This window comes from Cherax quadricarinatus, chromosome 17, assembly GCF_038502225.1.
Source record: "Cherax quadricarinatus isolate ZL_2023a chromosome 17, ASM3850222v1, whole genome shotgun sequence".
Lineage (NCBI taxonomy): Eukaryota > Metazoa > Arthropoda > Malacostraca > Decapoda > Parastacidae > Cherax > Cherax quadricarinatus.
Window position 1 is genome coordinate 5,805,703 of NC_091308.1, and position 13,711 is coordinate 5,819,413.

A 13,711-nucleotide genomic window follows, 5' to 3' on the forward strand; every position below is an offset into this window, starting at 1 on the left:
ATTCTCTATCATTTCATAAGAAAAAATAATTTTTTTTTTTTGGAAAATTTGCAACACCAGGAGACACCTCAGGATTTGGGGTTGAGACAGTCAAGGGGATAAAACCCTGATTTAGGTGTTATTCGAATAGAAATGCTAGTGCATGCTGGACGTCTCCAACAGTATTGTGGCTAATTTATAAAGTACCCAAATATGTAACTACAGTCTCTCCTCACTTAGCAACGTACTCATTTACAGATGACTTGGACTTACGACGGGCTCTCTGACCAGTATGCATACGTACCTAAATAATGTATATTAGAACTGATTTCCTCTATTCTGTTTATTACAATATACAGTACACTACTGTATAAACATTTAAAAACATACTGAAAATGTTATAAATGGTGCAAGGGTGACATAAGAGCAATATCAAAGATGGCTGACAAACCCACTACCATTATAGTATGCTCCTCGTTTAACAACGAATTTGTTTAGTGACAAATTTGTTTACCGATGCGGTATTAGAAACAGAACTCTGTCGTTAAGTGAGGAGAGGCTGTACCTGTTTACAGAATGCAAGACAGCATTATATTGTTTGAGAATAAATATAAAAAAATATTTTACTGATTTGAAGCCATGTGTATCATCATCATGTAGCCTGGCACAAGAGTTCCCCAATCTTACCTATTGTCATACATTTCTGTGTACCTCACCCTGTTTTGCAGATATTGTACTGGCAGGCATACCTACACTGCATACATGAACACCTACAAAAGCTCCAAAACTGCAGGGACACATTTTCTACATAGTATAACTTGAATCTATCTACAGATTTAAAGGTCATGGAGATTAGGTATTTTGTTAATGTCTGTGCATCAGTTGCACTGTAGCTACTGTATGTGAACCTGTTTGGACTCATGATGGGAGGGATGAAGATACAGTACCATTAGTATCTTGCATCTTGCACAGAATGCTAGCATCAGTCTATTTATAGTCTCAAACACGATTTTATAATACATACTTCAGAACAACACAGTTTAAAGACAAGTTTAAAAGCCTGCTGTCATGTATAGAACTGAAGAGTTAATTCAGCCCCTGCCTGAAGACATAACCCATGCTTATGATGAAGAATTACAGACACTGAATTCTGGACCTCCCTGTTAAGACATGCTGACATTAATATTTGCAAAGGTACTTTTGCTCTCATATCTGTATCTACCTTCATTTGACCTCTCTCGTCTGATATTTGGGTCTTCCCTTAAGTCGACTGTAGCGTCAGGCAGCACTAGCACGTCACACGTCACCTCCCTTAACCCAGCACCTCACAAGCGTTTAAACCAACAGATCCAGAACAAACTGACGGATCTGGAACAAACGAAGTGGAAGATTTATGCCGGAACAAGCAGCTATTCGAAACAAAACAAATATATCATCTCCATATTTTACTTATTTAGTCTCCTTTTCACCTAATTCCCCTTATATTTATATATTGCTTGGTTTAGATGTCTCTGTATTAAGACAGAGAGCCACCTGTGGCAAAAAGATTCTTCATAAATGTCTTAACTAAGCATTAGTGTCTTTGTCCACATTGCCAGATATAGATAGGATGTTAAGAATAACTAACCAAGAAAGAACTGAGGATTTCAGCACCAGCCTTGATGGAGAGAGGACATCTTGCACTTCCCAACTCATAGCACTGGTGACAAATTCCCGTATTCTCAGTCCTAAATCTACACACTACCAAAATGTACTGGAGTGAGAGATACCAGCAAAAATATAAAGTAAACCCAATGAAAAGCAGGGGTGCCATGGGTAGATGCATTCAGAGAACACTGTATTAACATCCTTGGGGCCTAGATTACCATCTTATCAGAAGATTTTAAAAGCATTGCTGGAGCAAGTATAGAAGTCTTCCAGAGGAAGCTTGACAAGTACTTTTGCCAAGTGCCATATCAACCAAGCTGTGATAGATATGTGAGCTGGCAATCCACCAGAAGCAACAGCCTGGTTGAACAGGCAAATCCCAGCCAAGCCAGACCCAGGGCTGGGCTGCAGGGGTAGAAAAACTCTTGATATTCATCAAAGGTATTGTATATCCTTGAATGCTTGTACTCCTCATACACTGCTTGCTAATCAAGTGAGTGGCCAAGGCTCCATGTTTCTGCTACTTTTTTCTCCTCCACAGATTTCTATGGCCTGGGGTAAGTCTTTTAACTGACTTAGTGGAGTGCGGGCATCTTTATCTACTGGGATGCAGGTGGGGGTCCACCTGATCTAATTTGGAATTTTTTTGTTTCCATTTCTATTCTTAAAAAATGTTCCTGTGCTCACTTCTCTCCCAGCTTTGGTTACTCTATAACTATATTACCAACCCATAAACTGGAAAATATGGTTCAATACAGCATAAATTGTGGTGGATGCCTAACAAAGAAAAAAAATGAGAGAAAAACAATAAAGTCAAGCTAGATAAATTCAGAGGTATACAAGACAAAGTCCAGGTTTAGCAATAGAGATGCAGATGTGCAGTACATTCCGCCAAGTCATGATTGCAACTAATACCTAGAATAGCTTTAAAAATGGGTTAGACAAATATGAGTGAGTAGAGTTTGATACGAGGTTGTGCCCAGCATAGACCTACTGCAGTGCTCCTTTAGTCTCAGATGACTTCATTAGAATTGTATCACAAAGAGATCACACAGCACCTGGGGAACAGGAGGAAATCAAGTTGATTTGAGCCAGAGGATAACAGTTCCAATTTTTGAGGTGCAGAGCACTTGAAGAACATAAAGGCAGGTTTCTTGAAGTGATTCAACACAAAACAGTTGATAGGACCACAAAAGTTTCTGACAGTATTTTACTGTCATTATCTCACCTCCAGGCAATCTCTCAAAAAGTAATATATATTATTACTATTGTAGTCATGTTAACGAAGCGTATTTCTCTGGAAAACATTGATATAAGGAGTGTGGAGGACTTACTTTGAGTTTTGGAAGTAGTGTCGAGTTGCGGCCTCTCTGTGGAAGCCATTTTCATGTGTTTACTAAACTTGTTCGTTTCCACAACTATCAACCACTGACATTCTTCACGTTTCTTGTATTGTTAATATTGCACGCAGGTGTGGAAACGAACATTATCTGTTAAACACATATGTGGTATAAGGTTATTGGTGTAGGGGCGAGATAATAGGCAGTAATAATGAGTAATATTGGATGAATGCAAGGATCTAGACACTGGCCGCCATACTGCCTCCCAGGCCACACAACACATTATATTGCATTACCTCAATGAAATAATATCCTTCACTCAACATTTAACCCGCAAATGATGCGGTGAATTTTTTTAAACTTGTCGGTTGTGTGGTAATACTGCTATTAATGATGATAATTGTAGCTGTGAGGAGGTAGTGGTGGCGACTGTCAGGTGTTTGTTAGTGTTGGTCAGTGTTTATGTTAGTGTCTATCACCACTATTACCACTACTATAACCAGTACTACTGCTCTACCACCACCAAGGTAACTCAACAACATTAACATACACCATGCTTCCAACACTACACCTACACTTTTTTTCTCTCGCTACTGTTGACAGTTGGATAAGTGTCGAAAAGGTGCTAACAGAAGGGGCGTATACATCTCTTTTTTTTCATTTTCTGGTGTTACTACTTAAACTGCTGTCTTGCTGTATACCCACTAGTGTTACTATTTAATCTGTTGTATACCCACTAGTGTTACTACTTAAAACTGGTGTCTTGCTGTATACCCACCTATTTATTTAAACTGCTGTATACCCACTAGTGTTACTATTTAATCTGCTGTATACCCACTAGTGTTATTTAAACTGCTGTATACCCACTAGTGTTACTATTTAATCTGCTGTATACCCACTAGTGTTATTTAAACTGCTGTATACCCACTAGTGTTACTATTTAAATTGCTGTCTTGCTGCATACCCACTAGTGTTATTTAAACTGTTGTATACACACTAGTGTTACTACTTAAACTGTTGGCTTGCTGTATACTGTGTTAAATTGTTACTATTTAAATTGCTGTCTTGCATTATACTCACTGTTACCACTAAAACTAGTGTCGTTCAATATGTACTTGACTCCCAGGTGTATTTTTTATGTAAGCTCTCCAGCATTGTGGACCATGCTGTGGAGACTAGGAATGTGTCATAGCTTCAGTATCAGCGGGTATTTGTTGATTTTAGTGTAAGTGTCATTATTTGTGAAAAAATTGCTGATAAAAGTCAATACTTTTAGAATATTTTTACATGGACCCCAATGGAAATAGTCACTTTGACTTATTTGGGTTATCCTTGATAATTTACACATGTTAAACTATGTGTGATAATTGTACTTATGTGTACCTGTACCTAAATAAACTTGCGTGCTTAAAAAATAGTAAAATTAACACGTGGCATCATGATTATGAGTTATTCACATACTCGTACACACACATGCCTACAAAGTACTTCATAAATAGAACCTTGATTTAAAGTCTCCCCATTTAATGGATTTCAGAGTTAAATAAAAATCTGTGGCCAGACAACATTTTGAAGAAACTGACAAAGTCCGTTAAATCCAGTGGTGTTCATTATTCTTGTGGTCTGCTGGGTAAATTCAGTTTGGATTTATGTGACTGCCCATTAAATCAGAATTGTCCATTATTTTTACAGACAATTCAAGATTTAATGGGCTTAGTCTGTCAAATGATAAAATTGTCAATTACCGTTATGATCATGGAAAACATTTTAATACTGTACCATAATTTGGATTCAGACGACAGTTGGCATTAATGGACACCCCATTTCCCCCATTAGGGTGCCCCGTAGCTTGAACCTAGCACACTCAGCTTCCACACTGAGGTCTGGAGATCGAATCCCCAGTATGGCTTGAAAACATTAGGAAGTGTTTCCTGGAGACACCTGCTATCTATGTTCACCCATTGGTATAATGGGTACCTAGGTATTAGTCGACTGGTGTGGGTCGCATCCTGGGACAAAATTGACCCAATTTGCCCAAAATGCTCTGCATAACAAGTGACTTTCTGTAGAGTAGTATGTCACTGATGTCATCTAGGCTTGTATACCTTGCACATGTTACTTGTAGAAATAAAGATATTATTATTAGTCCATTAAATCAAGGGTTAACTGTACTGCTGTCCCCCTCCATACGTCATTCCTTGAGAGCTCTGTGGGAAAACTGTCATCTCACACACACTTACATATCAGCCATACAGCTCAAACACTGGACCTAGAGAGATTCCTGAATCCCGAGTGTAAGAATTTTTGCTTCTCATTTGAATTTAGCACCTTTTGGCTGATATTTCTGTTATCAAAGAGTCCATGGCATTCATTTATATTTTCAGCACTTCGATGTCCTTGCTCTACTGTCTTCTTAGACAGATTTTGGTTTCTTGGATGAAACTGACTTATAATAATAATGTTTTTCTTTATGCCATACAAATATTGTAGTAGTTTAAATGAAATGGTACAATAGTAAGAACAAAAAACACTAATTATGCATTGTATTTCAGGCAACTAATCTTAAGGTTTACATGTTACTTAAGAATTAGACACAAACTACTAAGTAGGACTTCTTGTGCAGTTAACTACAGTCATATGTATAATAAGAAAGGTAGCTAAAGACAAATAGTCCCTTACAAAAGAATTACATATTATTTAAATTGATTCAGTGATTTTAAGTTTTGTGGAAAGATTGAGTAGAGACAGTGAAGACACAGCAGGTTACTTAGATTACAAATAAAATGGGACAAGATATGTTACCAATTATGTATTGGAGTTGAAGGAAGGCTGGAAGAAGAGCAGGGAAAGAATTGGATGAAAGTTGTAAGTTTACTTAGGTATACATAAATACAGTGTATAGCTGGTTATGTTTGACAAAGCATATTGCTGTCTCAATTACATTAAGGAGATAAGATGTTTTTTAACAATAGCTCTTACTACTGTGCATTCTACATATACAGAACAAGAAATTCTAATACTTAAATTATCTTGAATTAAAGCACTTCCTTGATAGTTGCAACAAAACCCATAGACATAATACTAGACACAGAAATTTCTGACATACCCATGTCTGGCTTAATCTTTGTAAAAACCCAATGTGCATAAAAGGATCCAAACTCTGGAACTCTCTGTGCGAAATCTCCAGAGCCACTCTTTACCAGCATCTTCAAACCTACTGTAAAAAACACCTGCTTTCACTAACATAGTCCAACAACAGCCTAATATGATAAAAGTATATTTTCATATTCTCACTGCCACAAGCATATGGAAAACAATATACATGTATTATTATTATCTGTAATCTTCATAACTATTAAATACACTGTATATTGAATGTGTCCAAAATATGTATTCAAAATATGTTGTTAAATTCCTCATTACCTGTAATCATAAGCCAACCTGTAATCCTTAAAACAATTAAAGTCCATAAAAGTGTTTATTGCTAAAACCACTTGAGACCTTATTTATAAGCAGTCAAATAATTTTGTCTTAGTGTTAAGATAGGCTTAAGTGTGCCCAAAATGCTGTGCATACTAGGGAACTTTCTGCATGCACACCTAAATGTCACACATCTCTGTACAAACATTGTATCATGCTGAGATAAAGAACCTTTAATCTTTATTGGCAGACAGGGAACTTTTTGATGCTTCAGGAAGGGAGTTCCAGTTCCTTTACACTTAATGTGTTGTCATGTAGTGTATGCAGTGGCACACTTGCTTTTACTGGAGATATTCTGCAGTGTCTGCTGAACCTCTTGCTTTTCATAGGGGTAATTTTTGTGTACTTAAAACAAAATGCTCTTTCAACTACCCCACCATCGAACCCCCCCCACCACCGTCAACACCCTACTGTTGGCACCCCACCGTCAACACTCCCCCCACCGTCGACGCTCCATGCACCATCGACACTCCCCCACCGTCGACACTCCCCCACCGTCGACACTCCCCCACCGTCGACACTCCCCCCACCGTCGACACTCCCCCCACCGTCGACACTCCCCCCACCGTCGACACTCCCCCCACTGTCGACACTCCCCCCACTGTTGACACTCCCCCCACTGTCGACACTCCCCCCACTGTCGACACTCCCCCCACCGTCGACACTCCCCCCACCGTCGACACTCCCCCCTACCGTCGACACTCCCCCCCACCGTCGACACGTCGACACTCCCCCCACCGTCGACACTCCCCCCCACCGTCGACACTCCCCCCACCGTCGACACTCCCCCACCGTCGACACTCCCCCACCGTCGACACTCCACTTTTGAACCCTCCCCCCACTTTCCCTCCCTTTCAGTAGGTGCTTTGATACTGGAGGTCTATTTTCCAAGGTATTGGAGCTATCCTCTCCCTCAGATTAAACCTTATTACTGTCCACTCCCCTGTTGCTTTACGAATCCAACAGTGTTTCCACATGAATATTATAATTATCATCTCTTACATTTCTCTCTCCATCTTTCACATTTGTTTTGCCCTCATCTCTCACACTTGTCTCGGATTCTCACCTTTCACACTTGTCTCGCCGTCTCATCTCTTACTTGTTTCGCCCTTTCATCTCTCAGTTGCTAATGTTCTCACTTTTCTCTCCTATTATGTCTCAGCGATGTTCTCTCACTTCTCTCCCTGCTGTTGATATCCTGGCATTAATAATCAGCTTTTCCTCTAATGTACATCACCCAGCCAGTCGTGTCGCACTCTGTGATCTGTGCAAGTTTAGTGCTTTTCAGGAATAAAAATTTTATTTGCATCATGAGGCACTATTCCATTTTTTTTTTGTGCCATCACTGTGTGGGTAGCACTTGATTGATTGATTAACATTGTGAATTGTTGTCGTCAGTTTTAACACCAGGCGGGTAATACCATGTTCCTTGTTACATCAGGTGGGTGATGCCATGTTCCTTGTTACATCAGGTGGGTGATGCCATGTTCCTTGTTACACCAGGTGGGTGATGCCATGTTCCTTGTTACACCAGGTGGGTGATGCCATGTTCCTTGTTACACTAGACTGGTGATGCCATGTTCCTTGTTACACCAGGGGGGTGATGCCATGTTCCTTGCTACACCAGGGGGGTGATGCCATGTTCCTTGCTACACCAGGGGGGTGATGCCATGTTCCTTGTCACACGAGGTCACTTTTCTTCAGGGGCATGGCGGTGGCAGAGGCTGTAATGGATCAGTTGTCTTAGTAAGCTTATTATAATAGTCTCATATTAGTCCTTTACATAAGTGAAGAATTTGTCACCTTATTAGATAAGACACTAAGTAAGTGGATGAATGTTCATTATTGTGTTCTCCAACAGTAGTAGTCTTTGTATGCTCTACAACTAGCGCTTATTTCCTGTACTGTAAAAGTTGTTTTTCGTTAAGCGACATCATGAGGGTTTGTTTTTCATCTCATAGCTGGGCTGGGATTAAAATAGATGTACCAGACAACTGTTATTTTTGTATTTTGTTTTACTTGTTATACACATTGTGTCCTACATTGTGTCTTGTCTTCCTTTGCGGATGACACCCGAGTTGTCATGACAGTGTCCTCCATCGAAGGCATTGCTAGACTCCAAGTGGACATCAACCAAATCTTCAAATGGGCCACTCAAAACAATACTGTATGAAATTCAATGAAGAGAAATTTCAACTACTCAAATACAGAAAACTATCAGGGCATACAACAAATTCTAACCATACAATAGAGCAAAAAAGTAATGTGAAGGACTTGGGAGTGATAACGTCAGAGGATCTCGCCTTCAAAGACTATAACAATGTATCTACCGCATCTGCTAGGAAAATGATAGGTTGGATAATGAGAACCTTCAAAACTAGAAATCCCAAGCCCATGATGATTCTCTTCAAATCACTTGTTCTCTCTGGGCTGGAATACTGCTGTACAATAACTACCCCCATGAAGGTAGGCGAAATTCCTGACCTGGAGAGTGTACAAAGAACTTAACGGCACACATAAGTACGATAAGGCACCTAAATTACTGGGAATGGTTGAAGTCCCTTGATTTGTATTTCTTGGAATGCAGGTGAGAGGTACATGATAATATACACTTGGAAAATCCTAGAGGAATTAGTACCAAATTTGCACACGAAAATCACTCCCTGTGAAAGCAAAAGACTCAGCAGGAGATGCAACATTCCCCCAATGGAAAGCAGGGCCGCCACGAGCACAGTGAGAGACAACACAGTGTCAGGGGCCCAAGACTGTTCAACTGCCTCCCAGCATACATAGAGGGGGATTACCATTAGACTCTTGGCTGTCTTCAAAAAGGCACTGGACAGGCACCTAAAGTCAGCACTTAACCAACTGGGCTGTGGTTCGTACGTCAGTTTGCGTACAGCCAGCAGTAACAGCCTGATTGATCAGACTTTGATCCACCACGAGGCCTGGTCTCAGACTGAGCCGTGGGGGCGTTGACCCCTGAAACCCTCTCCAGGTATAGGTCTTTATTCAGTATTATTGTAATATCACAAGTAAAGTTTTTTTTTGAGTAGCACATAACAGCATTCTTCAAAACTGAACGAAAAGTCATAAAATAAACATAAATGACATGAATTATATTGAAGCAGTTCTCAACTCCCTCGATCATTTTTTAAACTTCCACCTTAATTCCATTGCCTTCCTTTTATATGATTGATTGTCGGTACACCTGTGTGTGTGTGTGTGGCATTCCACCATCCCAATTCTCACACTGGCTTTCTCTTCCTCTGGCTATGCATGCATCAGCTTGGGATCACTTACAGGTCACAGTACAGCCTGGGGGGCAGGAAGAAGCGGCAAACTGGCAAGGCACGCCCACCTTAGCGTTTTGCCCTCTGACTTCACGCTGTATATCCGCAACACCTCCGTGACTCGTATTATCGGCGTAGTGAGAACCGTACCTGTTTGATGGTGAATGGTGACTGTTGCTGCACTCGCTGCTTTACCCATCCTATGCATATTCCTTTTAACATGGTTGTGAACTGCCTTCCCCATGCAGAAATAATGAACGTATGTGTGTTCTTTAGACTACAGGGATATTCAGATTTTTAAAACTTGTTGCAACCGATACCTGATGGTTTCTTGTGCGGGCGCAGATTAGCCTGTGAAAGACAACACAAAAAGCATTACACACTTAACACTTCATCAGGCCTTAGTGTGTAGGTAAGTTTTAGTTGGATATTACAGTTGAATATTATTGCTTACATTGTTCATATTGTGCATAATTTAGCTCTTTGATTAAAAATATGGATATTCTCAAAAATTTCAGTTGCCTCGTCGTTACCATCAAAGCGAATACTTGTTTCTTACAAGATTTGTGTGGACTTTCTTAATGGGCAGAATTTTAGTAGAGACTAAGTTTCCAAACTGCTGGCCATGAGTTGTGTAATCGCCAACTAAATCACTTTTTACCCCGATAATATTAAAATTCAGAGCGGTTTGAAATCGCACGAGAGTGAGGCATAAGTCAGGAGTAGATATACCAGTAGACAAAAACTAGTGAACAAATTAGTGTTAGAAAACAAACGAATAATGAAAAAAAAAATACAAAGGGGAAACATTCCCGAACCACAGTTGTAGAAGGCACCTTAAGATGGCACAAGCATTTTGCTTAGTCAACCTGAGAATATAGTTCAGGGGTGGGCAACCTTTTTATATTGGAAGGCCACATTAAAGTTGGCTATAATCTTATAAGACCGCATTCAAGAAATTTTCATTAGCTATACTGCAAAATGTCAGTTATTTTGTAAAAAGTTAATTACATAATAACTTAAAGAAAAATTATTCAGAAGGCCGCAGGTTCCCCACCCCTGGCCTAGTTGCACCAGATATCACAGAAATCGTGTTCAGACTAGTTCAGTGATAGAAAATAAGCATATATATTACATACATACATACATATATATAATATATATATATATATATATATATATATATATATATATATATATATATATATATATATATATATATATATATATATATATATATATATATATAAAATCTCAAGGTGTCCCGTAGCTCTATCGCTAGCGTCACTCAGCTCACACACAGGTCCGGAGATCGAATCCCCGGTACGGCTTGAAAACATTAAGACGTGTTTCCTTAAGGCACCTGCTGTCCATGTTCACCCATCAATATAAAATGGGTACCTGGGTGTTAGTCGACTGGTATGGGTCGCATCCTTGGACAAAACTGACCTAATTTGCCCGAAATGCTCAGCATAACAAACGGCTTTCTATATAGTAGTGTGTCATTGATGTCAGCTAGGCCTGTATACCTTGTATATGTACTTGTAGAAATAATAATAATAATAATAATTATTATTATTATTATTATTATTATTATTATTATTGTGTGTGACATAAGTACGAAATTCTAAAGTTGGATGTGATAGTTCCTGGGCCTATGTTTAGCATCTCACAAGGTCAACGGATATCAGATGCTATAATTAAACTCTCCGATTTTTTTTTCAGTTGCTGCAAGTATATTTCCATTACTCGGAATAGTTTTAATCTGATTTTCTCTTAACATCTACTGTAGTATTAGCAACTTTTGTTTTCAGAATAATTTAGTGGCTTATTTTGATTAGCTTAATGCACAAAAATGACTGACCTGTAGTGCAATGAAATGTGTACATGTTAACAAAGGTTCATTTCGAGCACATTATAGAGGTTTGAACACCTCTGCCTGGTGGGTGAGTAGGGTTGGAGCTTCATCTCTTCTAGTTAGCCTACTGTTCCAGGCTGCCTTGGTGGGTGTAATTACAGGACGCAATTTTCTGTGTCCCTTCCTGTAATTCCATCCATCTGGACAGTCTATAGTTGACCAGCTAGACAAGACCAAGTTCCCATCCAGCAAAGTCACTGAGAAGGGGCCAAAAACTGCTAACCTTAGTTCGCGAGGCCTGGTCACAGACCGGACCGCGGGGGCGTTGATCCCCCGAAACCCCCTCCAGGTATTCTTCAGGTATACCCTATACAGCGAGACGGAACTGTTACTTCATCTCCCACCTTCGTGGACTGCTGTTGAAGACATTGTGATTTTTCTGAATAATTCTAAAATTGTTTGCTTGCATGAGGCAGCAGAGCCAGCAATTACAAGGTGATTAGCGCAGGTACAGTAGAACACTGAATTACGCTCACCAAAACTTCGTGCTTTCCAGCAATATTAGACACGTCATAGGCTTACTCATTACATACTTGAAAATCTTAGGAAAGCTTTTAGTGTTTAGTATTCGAGCAACGGTTTATATTCCACTTTTTGTGAGTTTATGAAACTATTTTTCAGTGAAAATTTTGAGCTGTTTCAATCAACAAATAATTACTATTGTACGGTAGTCTGTTCTTTTGCGAGAACAAAGTTAACATGGTCTTAGAAGTCAGAATTGCGGAGGCATTCAACTCTATCAAGAGAATTTCCGTTTGGACTGCCACCAAATAAAGGCAGTTGCTGTTAAGGATGAAAAAAATAATGACGTTCAGAATGTACCGATGTTTCAACTTATTAGTTTCTCGAGAGAGACGAGTAAATTCTTAGTAAAATTTTCGGGTTAATCCAATAACTGCTGATTTTCATTAAATATTTTTTCGATGAACTCTTATGGCATGTAGTCGCTCAGCGTACTCCTGCCTTTATAGCTCTGTTGTTGCCAATGAAGCAGGGCACACAGTTCATCATCAACAAGCAATCTTGTGCGTCTCCCACAACCAGCAACAAGAGAGTTTTGACAGATGGCCAATATGGAAAGCATCAGCATCATCGTCTTGACTTGGGCAGCCATTCCCATGCTATTAATTTGTGTGACGTCACAAACCTGTAGTATGACGTACACAGTGTGTCAAGTGTCGTAGGTACACGTCATACACAGGTTATCAACAAGTGCCATGTATGTCATACACTGTCCTCAAATGTCATACACGTCATATACAGGGTGTCAACAAATGTCACACACGTCATAGTATCCTAAAGTATCATGCACAGTGTTCTCGGGTGTCACGCTATTCATGTTATTCACATGTCATACACAGGGTATCCATAAGCGTTATGTATGTCATACTTAGGGTGTCAGCAAGTGTCACGCAGTTATATACTGTATTATACAAGTGTGATAAATGTCATACACAGGGTGTCAAGTGTCATTATTATCATATACAATGTATCCTCAAGTGTCAGATATGTCATACACAAGATGTCAACAAGTGTCATGCATGTCATACACAGGGTATCAACAAATGTCATGCATGTCACACACAGGGTGTCAACAAGTGTCGTATGTCACAAAGAATGTCACAGGAAGGGTTAACTGTAGTTCATTCTGTGGGTCACCGTCCTCCGTGCCCTGGAGTCGGACAAGAGTATCAGTCAGCAGTCCAACATAGGCACAACAGTCTAACTGATCAAGATAGCTAGGGATCTTTTGGCAATTCCCCTATACATGAAGGGGTGGTATTAAAATATCTGGGTACCTTTTCACTTGGTGAGTTATATCTTAATGTACCCATGGCATCTTTGTTTTTCATTGGGGGTATTTGTATCCTTTGTCATGCCAAGACTCTTGCTTTCGTAAGGAGTAATTTTTATGTGCAGATTTGGAACTAGTCCTTTCAGTAATTTCCTGGTGTAAATTATGATACATAATTTCTTCTATGTGCGGGTTATTTGTGTATTGTTCCAGTCACGGTATTGTACCTTTTTGCTATTTATTTATGATGCATCTTTTT

At 39.6% G+C, this 13,711-nt stretch overlaps 2 protein-coding genes across 4 annotated transcripts in view; one reads left to right on the forward strand and one right to left on the reverse strand.

The window, feature by feature from the left end:
* LOC128686398 (Mediator complex subunit 1) overlaps nt 1-3,157 on the reverse strand; it is an 84,783-nt gene extending 81,626 nt beyond the window's left edge. The window contains exons 1-2 of one of the 2 annotated variants that reach the window (XM_053773304.2): nt 2,961-3,157; nt 1,202-1,347 (exon numbers count right to left, since the gene is read on the reverse strand). Coding sequence is in view for 1 of the 2 variants with exons in the window: in XM_053773303.2 (XP_053629278.2) it covers nt 2,961-3,015 (55 nt within the window). In the remaining variant the exon portion in view is untranslated. The remainder of the gene's footprint in view (nt 1-1,201; nt 1,348-2,960) is intronic. The other variant, XM_053773303.2, reaches the window with a different exon arrangement.
* A 120-nt stretch (nt 3,158-3,277) lies between these two features.
* The window catches only part of Rala (Ras-like protein A), a 232,395-nt gene continuing 221,961 nt past the window's right edge, over nt 3,278-13,711 (forward strand). For both annotated transcript variants that reach the window (XM_070085759.1, XM_070085760.1), the window contains exon 1: nt 3,278-3,493. In XM_070085759.1, coding sequence (XP_069941860.1) covers nt 3,429-3,493 — 65 coding nt within the window. In that variant the 5' untranslated portion in view covers nt 3,278-3,428. The remainder of the gene's footprint in view (nt 3,494-13,711) is intronic.